We start from the raw sequence: 21,360 nt of genomic DNA, 5'->3' as shown, positions 1-21,360 counted from the left end.
GGACTGTTGCAATAGGCTTGTATGTTTATGATTCTTGAATAAGCAGACATTGGAACATCTTAAGATGATGGCGGATGCTAATACTGTTTGTTACATATCTAGAAAACACCACACTGGACATGCTCCATGTGACCACTTATTTTAGAGACCCACTTCTTCGGCTACTACAAATCACACAGACATGTCCAGGTGAGAGCCGGAAAAAGGCAGAAGAGGGAATGGTAACAGCAGGACGATCTACAGAGAACCTTTATCCAATTATGAATCACAGAGTGATCTTCCTATCGGTAGAATGTCTATAAGGTGAATTCTTCACTGGTCTTCTTTATAATGTCACCATGGGTTAAAGAGAGCAAAAGGACCGGACAGTTGTAGCCTTGAGATCTAGCACTCTTTCCTCGGTGCGCATGTGAATTCTCATCACTATGCATGAGCCATAATATTCCTATTGGCATACACGGCACACACTGAGTATAACGTGAGCATGAAAATTAAGTCTCCCATTAACCATGTAGAGAGACTAAAAGAAGCAGGGAGAAGAATACTTCACGAGGCATACTTTCTTCAACTCTCTACAGGCACCAGGATCCTTCTAGAAACACTGCCAACCATCTATGGTACATTAGATATCCTAGCAACAGGTTAGTAGGTAAACAAAATTGAAAGCATAAAGAAGTTAACAACTGTTTGCACCCAAAATATATTAATTTGGAAAGAGCTGTTTACTTCACTTAAGGAAAAGACTATGATAAAGCCTTATAATTAATAAATAAAAAGAAGAAAAAAATCTTTATCAGTTTTGAGTGTTGGCACTTCATAAAAAAATAAAGTAAAGATACATGTTTTCCAAGTATGAGAAAGTCTTCAAAAGACATATTGTGAAGAGTTGTATTTTGGTAACTGAACTTTAAGTATAGCTTACAGATATAAAAGAATTATCTGGTGACCTTCAGGATTCAGGATGGCTTCTCAAATATGCAGCAAAAACTTAAGCTGAGTCCTAAAACTGCAAGGAACTGAACGTTGCCAATAATCACCCAGGTGGGGAGGCAGAGCACTGCCTGGCTGGCACCTTGATCACAATACCACAGGGTCCTCTTTAGAGAAGCCAGCTAAGCTAAGCCTGCGCTCCCTCCCGACTTGCAGAAATTCTGGGATAAGAAATGCACTTGTTTGAAGTAGCCAGAGTTTGGTTTACTTACACACAGCAACAGGGAACAGCATTGTCAGCCCTCTTGTATTGTTGGGCTTGCTTCATTGCATGGAAATAGGACAATCTGTTACGTAATCCACTTAAGATGGGAGTGACTGAAGCTTCTACAGAGAATTTGGGACAAGTATTCAGGTCTTTATGTCTCTAGGTAAATACTTAGCAGAATTTCTAAGCTGTGGGGTAGCTGGACATCTACATTATAAAGACTGATAAACTATTTCTCAAAGCTGTTGTACTAGTTTTTACCCCAGTTGTGAAAGGTTGAAAGATTTACAACAGTGAAATATCAGTTCCATTTTTTTTTGTCCATTCTTAAACTCTAACGTATCTCAGCAGTAAATAAAAGACTTGATAAAAAAGACAGGTTTATATTTTTTAATCTCTCAGCCTTATTCTTATTCAAAAAGGTTTTAGGAATTCTAGGTTTATTGCATGTTGATATAAATCAACTCAGAAGCAGCATGTCAAGTTTTTTTTTTTAAAGCTAGGTGCCAAGGGTGTGTGTATGAAGGGTGTGTGTACCTGCCTCTGGACATGTGTTGATGTCACACAAGGTGTTATCCTCTATCCCTTTCTTCATTAAAAAAAAAATGTGTGTGCATGCACGTGTGCATGTGTTTGTGTGTTTTGGGAGGTGAATATGTATGTGGAGGTCAGAAAACAGCTTGCACGAGTTGGTTCTCTCTGTACCACGTGGGTCCAGGGGACTGCATTCATGTTTCAGACTTAGCAGCAAGTGCCTGCTATCCACTGAACCATCTCACTTGCCCTTCTCTACCTCGTTTCTAAAGTTGGGGGTGGAGGGTGGGGTCTCTCAGTGAACTTGGAACTCACTGACTGGTCAGACTGTCTGATCAGTGAGCACTACAAATCCGTTGTCTCTGCTTTCCAGCACTGGGTTACAGGCATGCACGATCACATGTGGCTTTTTACCACATGTGGGTGCTGGGACCCACACTCAGGTCTTCATGCTCACACAGCAAGCACTTACCTGCCGAGACATCTACATGTATCTGCTGGGACTTTCTAATGTTAAAACCACCCATCATAATGGAATAACTCCATGTAGTTATCATGATCTAATGTGTGTCTGTGTGTCTGTGTGTGTCTGTGTATGCGTGTAGTATTTTGGGGATTAAATGCAGAGTCTTGCACATGCCAGGCAAGTGACTTACCACTAAGCTGTATTCCCCAGCCCCACACTTTCATTTTCATTTGACATATGACTCAGTAAGTAGTCTAGCCTGTCTAGCGTCACAGTCTTCCTGACTAGACTCCCAAGTGGTTGGGGTTCCAGGTGTATACCACCACATCTGGCTCTCTTGATAGATTGCAGGTTTAGCTTGCTGACACTGTGTCAGTGATTTCTGTGTCTGTGCTGATGTGGGAGGTGGGTTAAATAAGACAGCATGAAGTATAATAAATGTAATTTAGTACAATGCATTGCGTGAAAGCGCTGGGGCTCAGCTTGGCAGTGCTGCCCTTGCCTTGATGTCCAAGTCTCTAGTTCAATCCTGGACCAGCAACTGGAAAACAAAAAGTCAAATCGTGTAGCAGCTGTTGGCTCTGGGGAGGTCTCAAGCACTTTCAGGAGAAACCAGGAGTTCACATAAGTTCTCACTGTCTCATCCACATCGGCTTTGCCCCAGTTCCTACTGATGGAATTCCCACAGTTTCACCTGTGGATGGGGCCTGTGCACCTTCCCTTCTCAGGGCATTCAGCTGATAAGAGCTGTCTTAGAGACTGGATCTTCCCCATCAGTACTGATGAAGTCTCTCATGTCTTCTGTCTCCAAGATAGCCAACATAAAATCCCTCTCCTTGTCTCTCCAGGTCTCATCACTTAACTCTCCTCACGGACTCCTCAAAACACTGTCTCTGCTTATCAAACTCTCTCTCTTCTCTTAGGCTCCATCAGTCCACTGAACTTTTTGTTTGGGGTGTGTGTGTTGGGGGGGGGGGGGTCCCTGTCTGATCTTAGTGTAAACGGTTAATCTTCAGGGCTCACGGGACACCTGCTGATCGTGACCTCCTCCCTGATGATGACTGGCTTCCAGAATGTGAAATTTTACATTTTCCTTCTAATTTTCTTGTCACTCTGCTTGTCTCCATGGTTCTAAACTTAAGGGGCACAGGCTTCAGCCTTTCACCTACTTACTTACTCCGTGTGGTTTCATCTGCCCTCACAGGCTTAGGCAGCATTGGTTTGCTGGAAACTACATTTTTATTTCCAACCCAGACATTCCCACTGCATTGACTCACAGTTTACCATTTCTAATTGGATGTTAAGTGGGTATCTCGAGCTTACCGGTTCCTAACCTGCCTTTACTTTCCTCCTAACCCATGGTTCCCTGCTGCCATTAACAGCCACTTCATTTTCTCTGGGTGAGACTAGGCCTAGGCGTCGTAACTGCTCCTCTCACTCTGTGTGTCCAACGTGTCAGCAATCCTCTTAGTCCTACTTTTATACTCTTTCAGAATGCATCCACTTCATTCCATCCCTACTGCTAATCTGGCCTACGTCATACATATTCTTTGCCTTGGGTATCAGAAAACATGCAGTCTCCATGTTTTGATGACACTGCCCAATTTGGCAGCCAGAGTGATCCTTTTAACTCTCACTTAGCCTGTGGCTACAACTTCTCAGTGGCCTCCAGTCTCACTGGAAGTAACCCAGGCTACTTACAACAGCCTGCAAACTGCCCACTAGATCAGGTGTCTCAAGGCTCTAAACTCACCTCCCACTGCTTTCTCTAGGCTCTACTCCAGTCAAATTGGCTTCCCTGAGAATTCTTGGTTGCCAGCGCAAGTCTTTGCTGCAGGGCCTCTGTACTTGCTTTAGCAATGCCCTTCTCTGGTCATGGGTAGGGTCAGATCTTCAGTTTTTATGCAAAAAAAAAAAAAAAAAAAAAAAAATACCTACTTTCTTAGAAAAGTCCTGAATCCTAATTAAAGCTGTAAAACCTTTCAAAGTATCTCTTTGTCCCTTGTCTGTTTCATTTCCTATGGTCATTAGCATATTATGTAGTTTAGTGCTTAATCTAATTTATCTTTCTCCCACTCCAGAATGTATGTTCTAGGAAGTCAACAGTTCCATAGATAAATGAAAGAAGGTCACACTATCTAAACTTATTGTATGATAGCAGGCAACTGGTATGCATGAGGACTTTAATATCATCAATTTAAAATGCCAACTTTTTTTTTCTCTAGTTTTGAACAAGGTCAGGGATGGGAAGAAGGGACATGAAGGACACGGGACTGCCATACCCGGCACTGGCAGCCCGCAGAAAGCCAACTTTCATGCACCAGGATTAAAAACAGGTACATTTGGTGCTGATATCAACTACCTCAACAGCTCCTTGTTCCCTGTACATAGTGTTGTATATGTTTGTTAATATTTTCACGACACGCCATATATATCTTTTATATTTAATTGATGTGTGCCTCTGTAAAAGTGTGTGTGTTTCGGTACTTGGCTGATGCATAGTTTTAGAGAATATGCCCATGGGGCTAGTGTGCTGAATTACTAGATCAGGACAGAGTCATAAAAAGCATTAAAACTTCATTCTAATTCTCTGAAAGCCTCAGAGGCTGAAAAATGAGCCATTACCTATTTGTTTATTTATAACTTAATTTATTTCTATAAACATTTTAATTCTATACTATTATTGGAAAAATGACAAAATAGGCTCATAAGAAGGCACAAGCACTACTGGAGATTTGTAATGTAGACAGTCTGGGAAATAAAGCCCAATGGCTCCTTCTAGATATTGCCAACTTAGAGACTGCACTTCAGAAGAAAGCAAGCTCTGTCCTCTCCCCTCACGTTGCTGTTTCTTATGGCCATAGCATCCCCAAGACCAGCGAGCACATGGATAAGATGGTATGACTGAAATGCTATTTATGGGCACATGCTGCCCACAGTGGAACATAATGCTGATGGCTCCCACACGGAGTTACTATGCTATGACCACAGAGAAACAAGGGCTCTGAATGGATGTATGTAGCTGCACAATCACTGCAGTTGATCTAAACTCAGTGGACCTTGGAAACTCTACAGATTAAACATATCTGTCTATACTGTCCATATCATTGTCATGATGATCAAATGTGATGGTGTCTGTAGAGAAAGTGCCCACCACAGCTAACACTTGGCTAGTACTGAGCAAAGCAGAAGCCAGATGCTGGTATTTCTGTTAAGTCTTCATACATTGGAGGAGGACACTGGGTCACTTAAATGCCTTCTTCTCCTGAGATAGGCAGACAGTCTCTCACTGAATTTGGAACTCGCTACTTGGCAGCAAACTCCAGTGGGCGTCTTGTCTCCACTGCAGTCAGCACTGGAGTGACAGGTGCACAAGCTGCTACACTCGGCTTTCAATGCTGCATCTCAGGCTCATGCTCACCTCTGCCAGCACTCTAAAGCACTCAGCCATCTCTCCAGCCCTTGGGTAGGGCTCTTTTCATTGTAAATAGCAAAGGTTACCTCAAGCTTGATTCCACATTTTGAGTAAATTATTTACTGAGCACTTCCTATGTGCTGGACACTATGCTGCAAACTGATAAGCTTCTGAGGTTCTACTAGGAGCTAAGAAAGACGCTGTTCTGCAGACACCTGAGAGCTGCAGCATGGGGAACATTTGGTCTCTCTGTACTTCTCTTAGGACACTGCTTTCAGTTTTCTTCTTGGTAGATTGCCCTTTGAGGAGTGAAAAGCTCAGATTCTAAAATGAAAAAGTAAAGATGTCTACACAGAAGCTACCACGTCTATATATTAGTGTTCCAGAAACAAGGAGAGGCAATCTGCTGCATTTTGATCACCTGATCTTTTGTATGAAAAATACTGTTTTTGAGGCAGGGCCTCATGCCATACTAGCCTGAAATCCACTGTGTGTTCCACGCTGGCCTTGAGACTGAGGCAATTCTCCTGTGTCATCCATCCTTCTTTTAAAAAGGAAGTCAGTTAACACTGTCTTTGTGAGTTAGTTCAGTCAGCACCTGAGCTAAGTTTTCCCCACAAGTTATAAAAGAGAAAATGGAGACCCAAAATATAGAATATTTTCCCAAGTTCAGGGGCTAGTGACTCCTGGAAAAAAAGTTCAGTCTTGGAGGCTGTACAGGGGCGGGTGCGGGTACCGGTGCGGGTACAGGTGCAGTGGGAGGGGCAAGGCATGAGTGAAACCCTTGACTTTTAATGGCAGGAGCTTGATCTGCCTGCTTCACCCTAACCTCCGTCCTGCTGGAGCGTCACAACGTTTACAAATTAAAAAAAAAAAAAAAAAAAACATGCAATGTTCCAGAAACAAAGCTGTAAAAATGTTTCCATGGAGAAGTAGTTCTGTGTACTCTTGCTATTTTCACAGGCCATAAGTGGCTTGCCTTTCCCAGCATCCTCCTGGAGGCAGACACTTACCTTCCCACTCTGTTGGGATGTCTCCTGCTTCATAGTCTACCTCCCTTCTGTTCACTGTTTCTACAATCCTTTTCTCTCGAATAGTCTGCCCTGTAAAATCAAACGAACATTTGACATGAGCCTGCTCTACTGTAGCTATGACAGGTTATATTTTTATCTTGATTATTGTACACAACATTATATGGCAAAATTATTAAGTTATTAGGAAAAAGAATAAATTTTGCTTAGAATTATGTGGTGGAAAAGGCAGTTTCTAAACTACTGCAAATTTTATACTTTCTAGCATTGAAATCAAAATTAATTTTCACAGAACAAATCTAGATTCTATTTAAAAAGATTAACCCATTAATCCTGCAGGACACTAATAACTAATAAAAAATAATAATGAAGTGTGTGACTCCCAAACTCACAGCATATATATTATAGTGCCGACAGCTGCTGTGCCTGCCCCAAGGGAACTGATAGCCACAGCCCTTACTAAGTGGGACACACAGATCTTGCTGCCACTCTGTTCCTGTAGCACACAGGGTTGAATCTGTGGTCCTGCTCTCAGACCTTGGATTCTGTCACCAATCTGGGTCACTATCTCAAGGGAATATAGAAACAAGGAACAAAAATTGGTGAGTCTCAGAGAGGCCAGCTAGGTGAGACCTCTAGTTTAGAAGTTTTGCTCTACGGTCTCCTTCTTGAGCTGTATCCACAGCTGATGTAGACTGTAGCAGTGTAGACGTGATTGGTGGCAATGTAGACATGGAAGAACAGAAAGGAAAGAGAAACATGGAGAAAAGCTCCAGGCAAATTCCCTTGATGTACACAGGGAATCCTGTGTTGCAGGGAACCAAATTCAACAATGCATTGAAAAGACCACAGGGCATGACTGAGGAGGCATGCCTGTGGAGGCTGGAAGGCCACACTCAGCTGCCCATGTCCACCACTACACACCCTCTGACTGTCTGCTTATTTTGTTGGAGCTCCTTTATTTGGTGAGTCTGGCTGAACTCACCAACAAACTCAATGGATTTGTTTTCTCAGAGCTGGGATTACAGATGTGCCACCACAACTGGGTTTTTCTTCCAGTGCTGGGGACCAAACTCAGGTCCTCATGCTTATATGGCAGGCATTTTTCCCCCTGAGCCACTGCCCAAGATCCCAAGACACATACAAACACAACGGTTACTATAAACTAGGCTTGCACATCACTTACTAAAGTGTTGAGAATGGGAATGTTATTCTGTAGTCATTATCTAATAATACTAAGATATAAGTATGTTCTTTTACTAACGACAGATAAATAAAGGAAAACAATCATCTAAAATACAAAACAGAACACACGTGACCTATAAGCTTTCAAGTGGACCTCAGTAAGTCTAGCACAGGAAAAGACAGAGAAGTCTAGAGCTCCCAGCAGCACCACTGAGAATACTTGCTGTAGCTATATCTGTACCCAAAAGTTAGCTTTTCATTCGTATTTTTCCTATCTATAAATTTTATGTAAAGTCTTCATATAATTTGAAAATATAAGTCATAGTTACTTGCATATCAATGGAAAGACAGGGAGAGTAATGAGCATTCTATTTATTTATTTATTTTACTTTATTTGTCTGCACATCAATGCAGTGTAGGGGATGTATGTACAAGTATGTGTGCCTGCATGTGACAGCAGAGGCCAGAGGAGGGTACGTGGTATCTTACTCCTTTAAGGCAGAGTCTCTCTCTAAACATGGAGTTTGCCAAGTTTCTGGCTAGGCTGGAAGTCAGAGAGCCTCAGAGGTGCCCATCTTTGCCCGTTGGTGGTTAGGGCTATAGGTGTGTGTGGGACAATGGATGGCTAATGACATAGGTTCTGGGATTCAAACTGCAGCATGTGCTCTTGATTGACAAGCTGTCACTTCAGCTCCTTACAAGCTACTTTAGTTCCTTGCAATTGTGGAATAAATGTTTATTTGGGAATAGATGACAAACATTTACTTAAAACATACATATCTTTGGAAGTATTAAATAAAACTATTAATTCATTGAATAAATCCCTTGTAATTAGATCATTCCCTTTCAAAATAAACTGCTATAAAATCCATTCTTATGAATATATCCTACTCGTGTGATGTTTATGAATTGGGAATAAAATTTATGTTTCTCATTGAGTAAGAATTTATACACAAACTACATTTACTAATAAATGTTTTTAGACAGTATCTGTGAAGACACCCTACTTATAGTAAAAAGCAGCTTCCAATAGCAGCTCAATAAAACATTTATGTTTAGATCTAATAAGTCCTAAAACAACAGTAAAAAGATAAAAATAGTTGAGTCAATAACCACTAAAAGAAGGATGCACAGTTGTTGTAGTTCACAGTAAACAATTAGGCTCAATTGAAAGAGGTGTGACAAAGGCTTGAACTCAGGGCTACTACAGGATCAAGAGAATAAGGGGACAACAGTATAGTTTTTCAAACATAAAAGGCGTTAAAGCTTGCTGCCACTGAACTAACTGCCACAGGACAATAACAGGTTCCTATTTCTCATCTAGAAAACTATGGAGTCCATTTAATAGAAACTAGAAAGAAAGAAGCAAGGAGCGAAGGAGAGGCAAGCTCCAAGATGGCATGGTGTAGATGCAGAGGCTCAGGTGCAATACGAAACCCAGTGTTCTCTGGAGCATCTAGAAGAGGTTGGGGGACCCAGTGATGAGAATGCGATTTCAGAAAGAAAGTCCTAATTCTAGTCGCTCCATGTGTTCTTTTCCCTGGTTTTGAGTCCCAACCCTACCATTCAATATTATCTTTGCCATATTTTGCCATACTGTACACTATTCTAATCGACGGTCTTGAGTTGACCTTTCTTTAGAGTCTCTTTTGCCTAGTCTAGCGGATTCCCATCCATATGTGTGTTGGATTTGTCAGTTCCTATACACGTAAAACACATTAGAAGGGACAGTCATTATAAGTCCAAAGATTCATCTAGGACCTACTTGGGTAACCATAGTGCAGAACAAACACACTGGTCTGTCTAGTTAGGTCAGTGACATAAGGAGGGCATAGTAGCCGATATAACCAGGCTAGGGTATCTGTGGACAGGCAATGTCTGATTTAATACCAATACTTTGTATGTATCTCTAGTTTATCCTATTATGCACAATATTTTATAAGTCTAAAAAGGGCAGAGTCCTAATATAACCAGGTTTTAAAAGAGAATATAAAAGTAACATTTATTAAAAAAGAAAGAATAACATTTATGATATATTTATCATAGACCAGTCATTGAATAAGGTTTACCTTTTTAAAGTTAGCATACAAGTACTGGGTTTCATTATAGCATTTTCCTACACATACACACACATGCATATACATACATATACACGCATACACACACACACACACACACACACACACACACACACGCACAGGCTGGCCTCAAGATCACTGTGTAGCCAAGGGTAACCTTGAACTTGAACTAAATCCAGCCCTTTGTTCTTTTCTTTTCTTTCTTTCTTTTTTTAATCTTAGGGTTTCTTCTTCTTCCTTTTTATAAAATTTAACTTTTTAATCACCCTTGCAACCTCATCTCCAAAAGAAAAACAATTCTCATTGTGGAAGCTATAGTCTGTCACGGTGTCCCACAGTAGACCCTTTTGCCCACACATCTTTACTTGCAAATGTTCATCGCAGTGAGTCACTGGTCTGGTTCAAGGCTCTGGCTTCTGCTTCACTATTAATACTGGATCCTTACTGGGATTCCTCTTAGATGTCCTGTTGCTGGCTGTGTCATGAGATCCCTGCAGCCTTGGACCTGCAGGACCCGCCCTTCATGTACTCCAGCAGTTCACAGATAGGGTAGATGTTGGGTTGGACCAACTCAAAGTCCTGGATCTGGCCTGGGTGGTAGCTAAGTTGGTTAGCCAGCCAGCTATCCCACGTCAGTATCCCAGGGCAAGCTCTGCAGTGCTGCCCTGCTGGCTTGTCGATGCTGCGGCCAGCAAGGGCAGGGTCCATCTCTCCTTGGAGCTAGCTCTCCTGCTCTCTGCCAGCTCCCTGCTCATCCCTGCCTACGCCAGCCCTTTGTTCCCACCCATCTGCTCCATAGCTGCTCTTTTCCTTCCTGGCCCCCCCCCACCACCCCACCGGCCCCATTTTCCCAGTACAGTCCCCCACTTTTGCTCTCCTCTTAAACACTCTATGCCCTCCCCACTCTTCCTTTCCCACACAGTTCCCTTCCTTAAGATCTCTTCCTTCCTTCTCATGGTTGCTTCTCTACTTCTGTTACACACACACACACACACACACACACACACACACACGCACATGCCCACACGCACGCACGCATGCACACATGCACGCACGCACTCAAGAAGGGCACGGGGGGGGGGGGGGGAAGAATGTGGTATTTGTGGTATAAGAGTATACTTTTTTTGCTTACACAATCTCTAGTTTGTGTACTTTTTTCTGTAAATGTTATGCTCAGCTGCCTTTATAGCTGAAACAAGCTTCTGCTGTGTCTAGGTAGCACAATTTTGTCAGTTCACCTAGGGATTGGTAACTAGGCTGGTTTCCATTTCTAGCTATTCTTTTTTCCCCCCTTAATTAATTTATTCACTTTACATTCCAATCGCAGCCTCCCCCTCCCAGTCCCCCCTTCAACAGCTCCCTACCCAGGGACTTGAGGTGGCCAGGGTGGGTTGGTACCCAGGGGGTACCTCCCCCTTCCTGGCTTACGCTTCCCAGTGAGGAGTAAACACAGAGGTGGAGTGCTTCTGTGGTGTGCTGACTTCAGGAGATCTACACCATCAGGTAGTAGTGCTATTTTAGTTCTTGACCAACTCCACTTGGCCAACCACTTTACACTCCATCAGCAACTCTAAGGTTTCCCTCTTTCCCACGTCTTGCCAGCATTCTGTCTGCCGTGTGTTTTCGTGATGACAGCTATTCTGATGGGAGGGAGATGGTAGATGAAGAGATTGAATGTCAGTCCTGTCAGTTAAGGATATTAAACACTTCTTCAATAGTGATTCTTAGCTCAGGTCATTAGCGTCATTACCTACTGACTTGATGATCTGTATTTAGGGGCTTAATCTCTTCAGTTCTTTATATATTCTAGATATTAGTCCCCGGCTGAGACCCCCCCATTAGCATTTATTTCCCGTCTGCGAGCTGCCCTTCACTTAGCTGGTGGGCCCTTTTGCTGTAATGTGTCTTTCTACTTCTACCTAATCCCATTTGTCAACTCTTGGGGTTGTCACTGTGCCACATCTTTACAAAGTCCTTGTCACACCTATATCCTGAAGTACGTTGCCTCCCCTTTCCTCTAGCAATCCCAAGGCTTCAGCTCTATAGTCAGGTCATTCACACATTCCTTTCAATGTCACAGCTCTGTGAGGCACTGGTCACTCACTTCAGCTTATAAACAAAGACATTGAGGCCTACAAGAACTTAATTCGTTAATTTTAGGTGAAACACCAGTAGTCTTCTGGGGCCACCCTTTGCCACTTAACTTTAATACGTCTAGAAATATTTATCTGTAGACACACATTTCAGCTGCAAGAAAATAAGGGCTAAGCTAAAAGCAAAAGTAACTGCTATCTCTAAAACAATTAAAAATAAAAACCCATGACCCTTTACTAGCATATTTTAAAAATGTAGAAACGTCCCTTAAGTCAGTTAAGATAGTAATCCTGATAACCATTCAATATTCACTAACATTCATTGCCAAATGTTTTAAAAATGCAGGCAATTGTTAGAAAACGAAAATCATCTAAAAATCCCATCACCTGAAGACTATATATAGAGACACACAGACACACAGCCAGACATGTACATACATGTGCTGACAAGGGTATATTCATACAGAAGTTTGCTGGCACAGAAAATATGAAAATTCCCATGTCATTTTCCCTACCTAAAAAACAAAATCTGATATCCAGTTTCAGGGTATGTTTTGACGTTTGATGAAAAGAAAGCTCACATGAAAGTATGCTAACCTTTTTCCTCTGCTGTGTTTTAAATGTGAAGATCAAAATAAAACCTCGCTGCTTTAAGAATTAGCAATCAAATCCACAAGCCAAGTTCCAGACCCACAACTTGCCAACACTCTGTACATGAACCTCCTTTTCTGGATATGGCTAGCTACCACCATCAAAGCCACCTCGTTGCAGCAAATGGAGACCATCACAAAACATCACCACGGGATACAGTGAAGAGGACATTTCATGGTAAGCCCAGCTCTATCGGATATATCTGCATCACAGCTCCTGTGTCTGTGGCTCAGGGAACGTGGCAGAAGATGGGTGGAAGACTATAAAGCCTATAACAGCGTCTTAGTTACTTTTCAATTGCCGTAACAAAACACCACAACCAAGGCAAGCACCTCTTCCAACATGGCTATGTCTCTTAATCCTTCCCAAAGGAGTCCACCAAGTAGGAACCAAGTAATCAAACGACTCTGTGAAATAGTTTCTCTGAACCGGAACCGGAACCGGAACCAGGACGGGAACAATGGCAACATCAGGACATGTTTATGCAGGAGTAGAGATATTCATGGGGTCCTGTCTGTAGACAAAGAGCCCCCTTACTGGTTGTCCAATGCAGTGTTCAGCCTTGAAACATGTGAACACAAACAAAAATGGACTCAGCAGGTTGTTTTTATCTCAAGTTGCTCCCGCGCGCGCGCGCACACACACACACACACACACACACACACTATACATGCATGTAGCAATAATGAAGGTTATCAATTAGAAAGCAGAGAAACAAGGGCAGGGGTCAAGGCAGGGTAGCTAGGAGTGCTGGAGGGAGGAAAGGGAGGCAGAAACTGAGGCAAGTCTATTTCAATTGAAAACATTTAAATAACAGAACACCAACAAAATGAGTTAAAGGAAACTCTGTTAATTAGAGAACATGTATCGGGTATATGCTATGAAAATTAAGTTTTGCTAATTGAGGCAGAACTTCAAGACCTGAGGAAGAAGAGAGACAATGTAACAATACATTTAGTAAGTTGGTCACCAGAGACTCAGTTTTCTGAGAAACAGACATCTACCACAGGAAAACAATGTTCCACCCCCGCTGCCCCCAACACAGCCTGTCATCTCAAAAGAGGAAGGAATACCAGAGATAGCAAAGTGCTTTGAGAAATTCTGAAAATACCAGACATACGCCTTCCATGGTGTGTGTGTGTGTGTGTGTGTGTGTGTGTGTGTGTATTACTTACCTCCTCGAGTGAATACTAATTGCCAGCAGCTCCTCATCTAGGGGTGGGACTTATGAGTCCCTCCCCACTCATGATGGACTGTTGAAGGGCCCAATCCTGTGCATGTCTTAGGCAGGCAACTATAGCTGCTGTTGGGTTCATGAGTTCAACAGCCATTCATATCCAGAAGCCACCATTTCATACCATGCCTACCCACCCTGATTTGTATAGCTGGTGCTGTGTTTGGGGAATGATGACACGGAAAATGTATCCATGTTTAATACAGATGGCTTAATTTGAAAACTGGGTTTTCATGTGAGCATTACAATTCAGCATGGCGGTCTATTACACATGGAACTTCAGACTACTCCCCAGCGTGTTCATGAGAGTGATGAGGCTTGGCCGTTTATGCTGTAATGAATACTCACGCGCATATGCACTATTAACACAGTCATTATTAAACATATAAAGAGGTCCTGCGGGTCATGAAGAAAAGACCAGCAGTAACCAGAAAACATCCCAAGGACATGAGCAGGTAATCCAGGGATAAGAAGGACAAAGGCATATAGGATGAAATGCCAAGTGCCCGCACAAAAATGGCAATTAACTACCCACTGTAGGAGATGAACTGGGCAACGTTTATAGGAAAACAGTTTGGAAACAGTTGTCAAAATTGCAAATGCAGGTTCAACCTGACCAGTAATCCTGGACATTTTTATCTGTCTAGTCCCACTTATTTGAAAAGACATACATAAAGCTGTTCACTGCAGCCCTGTTTATAATGGCAAAGGCTTAGGCAACCCTTCTATATCCCTCAACTAAAACCTAAAGAACGACTATGCTGTGCCCATTCTCTGTACTACCGCAGGTCTGTTTAAAAAATAAAAACGCTGAAGTAGAGAAAGCAAGAAGGTGCAAGTTTGGAAAACCAAATGGTGATAGGTCTTGTTCTACTCGTGTGTAAGAAGTTCTGGTAGATTACTAGTGCTGACAGAGAACAAAGCAATATTCCAGCAGTCCGAGCATCTGCTACCGTTATGTCATCTGCCTACCCTCTACATACTTGCTTGTGCAGCTAAAAGTTACCCTGGAAAACTGCTTCAGAAATAGATCACTGGTTTGCCACCAGAGCGAACTGGATGGCCAAGAGCCAGGAGAAGAGAGGCTTCATTCTTGTGCTTAGCACACGCTCACGTACACACACAGTACACACACAATGTTTTGACTCACATCCAGAATCTAGGTTTTAAAGTATTATGAAGATGGATGTCTGGGAAGGGGAAAGGGCCTGTGAAAAGCAGAGAAGCAGGAGGAATGACTGCAGTTAAAGTGTATCACACAAATGCATCAGTCTGCCTCAAGGAAACTACTATCCTGAATGTATGCTGAAGAACCGGCAGCTTGGTGACCAACAGGCCCAGCAGCTTGCAGTCTCAGTTGCCCTGTAGGTGAACAAGACTAGGCACAGACGCCTGCAGTGGACGCCACTGGCCCTAAAGAACAAGAAAGCAGACCAGGCACCTTTCCTGGCACTACCACTCCTTTCTTCATTCACCATCCCAGGCCAGGGCAGACCATGGGGTAGTCTTTAATCCTTACATTTTAGAGCTTCCGAACTCCAGATATATTTCTGTGAAGACTATGACCGAAAGTGAATTGGAGAGGAAGTGGCTCATTTCATCTTACAGCTTACATCACGGGGGGAAGTCAGAGTCAGAACTCAAGGCAGGGACCTGGTAGCAGAAAAATGAAAGCAGAGACTGTAGATGGACACTGCTTACTGACTTGCTCCCACAGCTTGCTCAATCTACCTCCTCATACAACCCCGGAAGCCCTGGGCTCTCCCGCATCAATCACTAATCAAGAACATGTTCACAGATTTGCTTATAGGTCAACCTGAGGAGGGCTTTTTTTTTTTTTTTTTTTTTTTTTTTTAAACCGGTTGAGATTGACTCTTCCCAGATGACCCTAGTTTGTGTCAAATTCAACAACAAATTAACAAAAACCAACCCACACTTTTCTCTTAGACATAGCTAAGTTCCAGCTATCCTGGCCTACAGGTGCAACCCTGGTGTGGGGGCAGGAAGAAAAAGACAGAGCATGACAGAGACAAGCATGAAGCATGGGTGAGGGTTCACCTGTCTACTTTCAGCACAACATTCCTCAAACAGTCAGCCTGAGAGCCGAGCCAGTGGTAGCTGCATCTGAGGTTTGGGTCTTGCAAAGAGCATTGGGCTGAGGAAGGTACCATGTCTGCAGAGCTGACCCTTGTAAAACAAGCAAGCTCCAGGCTTTTGATGTCTCTTCCTGGCTTAGAGAAATAGTTATTAGGCAGGTAGGATAGCCAGAATAGTATCTTTAAAGTCTCACTGACTTTTGACTTTTTTATGACAGGGCAGCAGCAGTGCAGACCAGCTGATAATTTTAACTATAAATGATTGAATTCTGCATATAAAAGGAGGCTTTAGAAACATCAATGTATATGTATGAAAGGAAAGCCTACTGAAAAGTCAAGAACCTCAACTACAGATGTCAGGGTTGAACTTTTAAATTCCGATATTCTGAAACATTACTACAGATGTCAGATTGAAACTTTTAAATTCCGATATTCTGAAACATTATGTGTAAAAACGAATCTCAATATAAGAACCAAAATAGGAACGCAGACTGAAAATCACTTTACAAACGACTTAGAGCAGAATTTGACTGAAGTTTACTCAGATGCAGCATCTGTTCATCTGGAGACTTCTAAGGACCGGCAATGTTTAAAATATCTCCCATGTATTCATCTCATCTTTAAAATAACCTTTTACAGATGAGAAAAAGGCTGAGTGATTAATGTATCCTGAGACACAATCATAAAGAAAGATAGCAGATGTATTAATGGAAACACTTTTTATTAAGTTATTTATTTACTTTACACCATGATGGCAGCTCCCTTCCTTTTCCCTCCCTCTGCCTGGTCCCCTCCCTCTCATACCTCCCCCCCATCCCCCCTCGTCCCCTTTTCCTCAGAAAAGGAGAGGCCTCCCATGGGTATTAAACAGCCTTGGCATATCAAGTTGCAATAAGGACTAGGCACATCTACTGAGGTGTGAGTGAGGCATGCTCAGGGGACAGGGATCCAAAGGCAGGCAGTGAGTGCGGTCAGAGACATCTCCTGCTCCTGCTTTAAGAGTCCCACATGAAGACCCAGAAATAGAACTGTTACATAGGGAAGCACTTTTCTTATTTTAAAGATAAGGTGGTCTATTCAAGATTTTAAATTAGTATTTACAAATTTTGTATATAGAATCACTGCAAAATATCCCAGTTAAAAACGAATATTTTATTAACAGTTAACATAAGCTGCTGTTTTCTTATAGTTGATTACATGAGCATTCCTGCTTGAAAACTTGATGACTATAATCTGGACTATTCTCCACACATTTATGTAAGCTTGGAAGACTCACAGGTCTCAGTTAGGTAAGACATTTTAAAAGCAATAAGTAGGCCTGACAGATAAGTATTGTGCATTTTTAAGACCACCAATGAGTTTTTGTGGATTAGCTGAAACTGTATTAGGTCCCCCAATAGTTATGGGTTCTTTCACAAGGAATCTCAGGTCATTTCACGTAGGAAAAAAAAATCAGAAATTATACCACAATGCTTGGCTCTTCTGATATTCCTGTTATAATGTGGTTTAACTCTTGGGCGCAAAAGCTGAGGGGCTCAGACAGTTGCAGAAAGAGACAGAAAGTCTTTAAGCAATCTGCTTGCTGTATAAGCGAAATGCTTTGTGACCAGTTAATAGCATAACAGTATTTTCTTGCCTGAAAAAAAGATGATTTTTTCTTGAATTCATTAATATTTTTAAAAGCGGTAAGTAAACGTTGGTAATAAAATGTATGTCTGAAACCACCTATGAAGAATACCAATAATTTAAGAAAAAATGGCAGGCACTTATAGCAATTTCCTATGCAAACTTTCTTGTTTACTGCTGATAAAAAAAATCAAATAATACTGCATTCAAACAAAACTTTAAAGTTCTAAAAAGTAACTGAGAATGTAGCAGTCATTGAAACATTGCCTAGAATGTGTGAACGCCCATCCAACCTCAGTATACTTACTACCTACACACACAAGACACACAGTCACACATACGCACAGACACAGTACACACACAGACACCAGCCTTAAAGTTCCAAAAACATCTTTTACACAGTAAACACTGTGGGTAGTCTAACCACTCACTTATGAAGATTTATAATAAAACGTTTAAACAGGTTTTTCTGATAGACTCCCAAATCAAGCATATAAATTTGGAAATATTTTAGTGTTTTACTTCATTTCTTCTTTCTCATTACGTATGCAAAACAGATGTTTAATAGTATGTTTTTTAAGAGACTCATTTTTTTTCTAAGCTGCAAGGGATTTCTGAAAAAGCATATAACAGGAAAAAACAAAATGATGATGTCCTCATGACAATTCACTTTGCAGAGCAGAAGCTAAAAGTTTTGCGGAGGTCAAGAGTTCCAAAGTACTTTGTTCACTTAAAATATTCTGTATTTCTTTGTAAAACATATAAAGTTTTTTAAACCAAAAATTTGTTGAAACAGATAAAAACCACAAGAAACTAAAATTAGGTAAGTCTGGAATAAATGCATGTGAATTATGAGTTCAATATCTTATACAAAAGTAAGGAAGTGAAGGATTTGTATTTTTTTAGCCTATTGAAGATCATATGACATATCATAAGGAAATCACACTTTACACACACACACACACACACACACACAGTCAACACACAAATAGACACACCCACAGTCACATACACACACACCACCAGCCTGGATGGCCGAAAGTTGCTATCTGAATCAGGCTACCTGAAAAACGAATCAGCTCTATCTCTATCTCCTGAGTGCTGAGGATTAAAAGCCATGAACCACCCACATGCCTGGGTGGTGATCACAGCCCTCTCATTGGACTTAAGACGCTTCAATGACAGAACCCACACTTGGTACTGGAACCCACTGACTACTCGGTGGGCATGACGTGCTAGTGACGTCAAGGTATTGGAGGAGAACCTACAACGGATAGTTTACTGAGCTAGCATAATCTAAACAACGTCCTATAAGAACACTGTCCTCAGACCTGCGGACTCTCTCCTCATCAAGGGAACTTCCTCTCTATAACAGATGAAGGCCATTACAGAAAACCACAACCATAAATAAGCATGAAGGAGCCCAGTGCCATGGACACATCTACAAAACACACACTTAGGTGTTTCTGTGTGTGATCAGGGAACACTGCAGAAGAGGGGAGGAGATTGTGAGAGCCAGAGGATGGTCCACATTTCTGTGAGACTGTATCTCCCTAGATACATCATTCAAACATGATCTTAACAAAGAGTACACAGCAAATATTCTAAAGCAGACGGGGGGGAAAGGACCCATGAGGCCTCCACACAAAGAAGGACAGGTACCCGAGGAGGAGGTGGGAGAGAGGAGAGGTGGTCTCCCCTGAAAAAACAGTCAGCCCTGAAAACATACAAGTAGCACGATATGGGTACAGTAGTTTATACTTAGGAATATATATGTACATAATTCATATATGCATACAAAGAACACGATGGAAAAGGACCATGGATTTGGAGGAGAGGGGCTGGCATGGGCCATATGGAAGGGGAGAAATGAATTAAAATACAGTCTCAAGACAAAACAAAAGTGTGCGCTGTTCCCCGAGCAAAGACTTCAAAATAAAAGGAAATGTGTGACTGTGGTGGAAAAGCTCTGTCTAAAACAAAACTCGCTGGCTAAAGGAATCAAACTGCAATCTCACACCCCATCTCAAAAATCAGCAAATGCTCACAGTGAAATGCAATGAATGTAATTAAGTATTCCACTGTCATGCTGCACACCTGACTTGAGCACTGGGGACTGACTGTAATAGAAGTAAAATGAGAAAGGTGGAGTTACTAAAAATGGCAGCAAACATCACTAGATACGGAGGATATGAAGCTACACTTGTAACCTTAAAGAAGTAAAAGAGAAAGATAAATGGGAAATAATTAAAAAGAGATGCTTTCTTTTGCTGAGAATGGGACTCAAAAGAGACCCACAACTGGACAATGTGCAGAGAGTTAGTGAGAGATTTTGAAACAGTTTCACTAAAGGGGAGGTCTCCATCAACACCCCCCCCTCCGCCTCACGGAGGAGCCTACTGTGGAGAGAGGAAGCACGCAGAGGGGATGGTTGTCACCAGGAAACACTGTCTTCCTCAAGAGAAGAACTGCAACGTGAACTCACAGGACCCTGGTAGCATACACAGGGCCTGACAGGTTCAAGCCAGACAGGACCCAGCTCTGAGAAGCGTGTGACATGAATTCCTGAGCTTCTCCTTTAAACCAAGAAGCTATCTCCAGTCCATGCCAATCACGGGCCATCACGGAATGAACTCAAGTATTTCTGAAGATTTTCTGTCTTGTTTTGCTTGTTTGGGTGTTTGTTGTTTGTTTGTTTTTGTTCTTATGATTCTTTGCTTGTATATTATGGTGTAGGATTTGTTGTTTTATGGGGTTTTGCTCTTTCAGTGTGTATGTTATTGGCTTTTTTCTTTTTGATTCTGCTTTGTTTTGTTTCCGGTTTCTCTCTTTCCAAAGAAAGAGAGGAAGAAGGGCATGACGTTAGGGTGGTTGGGAAAATTTGGAGGCTCTGGGAGGAGTTGGGGGAGAAGAAACTCATCAGAATATATTGTAAAAAATATTTTCAATTAAAAACAGTAGCAATTACTACAATGTAGAGAATTGAAATTATTACACTTGGAAAGCTTCGCCAGACTTTGCTTTGCCTTTCAAATCTAGAAATATTGCTGTTATTTTCTAGACTCAAGCTAAATTTTTTAGAAATTGATTTCTAGACTCAAAAATGGTTCCTAGCAATCAAGGGTTTGGTCATTTATCACAGGCCATGACGGAGTCAACAGCTGTAGCATGGCTCATGGCTCATAGCATAGACGACAGGTTTTAAACATAAGCGAGTTTAAGGCAGTGGAGTGTCATTCTTGGGCATTCATCTAATTTTTACAAATTATTTACCATCCCTTGAAGTTACTAATACTCTCCATAATCGATTTTAATTTAGCTCAACACCACGCCAATATTATCATTAGTAAATGGTAAATGGAGCTCTGATGTAACAATGACCACACAGACCATCTATGATGAAGTCACGTGGATATGAGCACACAGCCATCTATGATGACTGTCAAGTTCAGTGGATATGACACACAGCATCTATGATGAACTGTCACGTTCAGTGCATATGAGCACACAGCCATCTATGAGGGACTGTCACGTGGATATGAGCACACAGCCATCTATGATGACTGTCACGTCGGATATGAGCACATAACCATCTATGAGACTGTCAACTGGATGAGCACACAGCCATCTATGATGACTGTCACGTGGGATATGAGCACACAGCATCTATGATGACTGTCACTGGGATAGAGCACACAGCCATCCTATGATGACTGTCACGTGGATATGAGCACACAGCCAACTATGATGACT

The 21,360-nt window shown here is 41.9% G+C and overlaps 1 protein-coding gene across 1 annotated transcript in view; it reads right to left on the bottom strand.

The window, feature by feature from the left end:
• The window catches only part of Ndufaf2 (NADH:ubiquinone oxidoreductase complex assembly factor 2), a 111,263-nt gene that overhangs the window by 31,661 nt on the left and 58,242 nt on the right, over positions 1–21,360 (bottom strand). The window contains exon 2 of the mRNA XM_034523543.2: positions 6,627–6,716. Coding sequence (XP_034379434.1) covers positions 6,627–6,716 — 90 coding nt within the window. The remainder of the gene's footprint in view (positions 1–6,626; positions 6,717–21,360) is intronic.

This window comes from Arvicanthis niloticus, chromosome 19, assembly GCF_011762505.2.
Source record: "Arvicanthis niloticus isolate mArvNil1 chromosome 19, mArvNil1.pat.X, whole genome shotgun sequence".
NCBI lineage: Eukaryota > Metazoa > Chordata > Mammalia > Rodentia > Muridae > Arvicanthis > Arvicanthis niloticus.
This window is presented reverse-complemented; position numbering and strand designations above follow the sequence as displayed.